Source organism: Octopus bimaculoides, chromosome 26 (assembly GCF_001194135.2).
Source record: "Octopus bimaculoides isolate UCB-OBI-ISO-001 chromosome 26, ASM119413v2, whole genome shotgun sequence".
NCBI lineage: Eukaryota > Metazoa > Mollusca > Cephalopoda > Octopoda > Octopodidae > Octopus > Octopus bimaculoides.
The window spans coordinates 8,950,441-8,952,527 of NC_069006.1; the positions used below are offsets into that span (position 1 = coordinate 8,950,441).

Consider the following 2,087-nt stretch of genomic DNA (forward strand, 5'->3'; position numbering starts at 1 on the left):
TTTTTTTTTTTTTTTTGAAGACCCTCCAAAACATTTCCTTCACCACTTGTTCATATCTCTTACCATTTGTTTATTCTTATATTATTATTATTATAATTATTCAACACTCGGGTCAATGTAGTTGACTAGTCCCCTCCCCCCAAATTTCAGGCCTTGTGCCTTTAATAGAAAGGATTATTATTATTATTATTGGGTTGATGTAATTGACTCATCACCTTCCCGAAAAAGTGGCCATTGTGGCAAAATTTGAAATCATTATTATTTTTATTATTATTATTATTATTTTATGTTTGACTTTTGTTTTGCATTTGTACAAGTTGGATCCAAGTCTCACCCAGAGACCTCAAGAGACAACAAGTTAGAAGTTCATGTAGGTGTTATTATTATTTTATTATTATTATTATTATTATTATTATTATTATTATTATAGCAGCAAGGTGGCAGAATTGTTAGCGTGCTGGATGAAATGCTTAGCAGTATTTTGCCCGCTGCTACATTCTGAACTCAAATTCCTCCAAGGTCAACTTTCATCCTTTAGGGGTCAATAAGTACCAGTTGGACACTGGGTTGGATGAAATCGACTCATCCCCTTCCCCAAAGTTGCTGCCCTTGTGGCAAAATTCGAAATTGTTATTATTAGTAATTTAATTGGCTGAATCGTTACTGTCTTTACGTTCTGAGTTCAAATTCTGCCGAGGTCGACTTTCCTTTTCATCCTTTCAGAGTTGATAAATTAAGTACCAGTAAAGTACTGGGGTCAGTATAATTGACTACTCCCCTCCCTTCAAATTTCAGGCATTGTGTCTATAGTAGAAAGGATTATTATTATTATTACTATTATTATTATTATTATTTTAATTAACGGAATTATTAGCATACAGCGTGAAATGCTTCGTGGTATTTCGTCTGCTGCTACGTTCTGAGTTCAAATTCCACCGAGGTCGACTTTGCCTTTCATCCTTTCGGGTCAATAAAGTACCAGTGAAATACTGGGGTCGATGTAATTGCCTTATTTTCACCTGCCCCAAGCTGCCCTTGTGGAAAAAATTTCAAATAATAATTATTATTATTGTTCTAATTGGACTGATTCGTTAGCATGCCAGGCAAAATGCTCAGTGGCATTTTGTCTGCCATACACAATTCCACCAAGGTCAACTTTGCTTTTCATCCTTTCAGGGTTGGTAAATTAAGTACCAGTGAAGTAATCTAGTCCCCTCCCCTCGAAATTTCAGGCCTTGTACTTATAGTAGAAAGCAGTATTAGTGTTGTTGTAGCTGTTACAGTTTAATCTTAGATCTACCTTTGTCAAGGAAATTACCTTTTGTCAAAGGAATTCCACTTATTTGAATGTTGACATGCATATCTAGGACTATATTACCTACTGTGCTTTTCTTCTTCCTCTTGACTCATCTTGACACCTGTGTTGTCTTTTAAGGTGTGTGTGTGTGTGTGTGTGTGTGTGTGTGTGTAAACATATTTAGAGGATAAAACCATTAAAATTAATGAATTTTTATCAGAGGCCAGCATATAAAGAAATCTTCTAGATAAAAGTCATATAGAGAACAATTGCAGTGGGGAAGGTGTTTATAAGCCATTTTAAAATACACAAAACTGTTAGATTCCTTTCAACATTTAAATTTAATTTCTCAAAATATTTTCGTTGCTTAAAAACCCGCGACCTGTTCACTGGCAAAATTCTGTACTATGCCCTTAACTATGATTGTATCAGATACAATTTTCTCTCTCTCTCTTTCTTTCTCTCTCTCTCTCTCTCTCTCTCTCTGTATATATATATATATATATATGAAGATATATACAGATAAACTTCATTCCCTTTACTCTGTCGGATACGTAGGGTGTTCGTTTTTGGTGAGGTGAGAATTCTGTTTATTTATATATATTTTTGGGACAATACTGTGCTGATGAACGAAATCTAGATTCATTCTAGTAATCGCGAAATCGGTCGATACACAGTTGTTTATTTAAAAGAAAGTTGGTCGTCTTTTGTTGGTTGTTTTTCCTCGCATTAGGTACTAAATGTGGTTATTTTGAGAAGTCCACTGTGTGGCGTTATTATTTTCTGTAAT

At 34.5% G+C, this 2,087-nt stretch overlaps 1 protein-coding gene across 1 annotated transcript in view; it reads left to right on the top strand.

Moving 5' to 3' along the window:
* The first annotated feature begins 192 nt into the window (after nucleotides 1-192).
* The window catches only part of LOC128250919 (dual adapter for phosphotyrosine and 3-phosphotyrosine and 3-phosphoinositide-like), a 70,047-nt gene continuing 68,152 nt past the window's right edge, over nucleotides 193-2,087 (top strand). Inside the window, exon 1 of the mRNA XM_052977026.1 lies at nucleotides 193-370. Within this exon, the coding sequence (XP_052832986.1) occupies nucleotides 287-370 (84 nt within the window). The 5' untranslated portion in view covers nucleotides 193-286. The remainder of the gene's footprint in view (nucleotides 371-2,087) is intronic.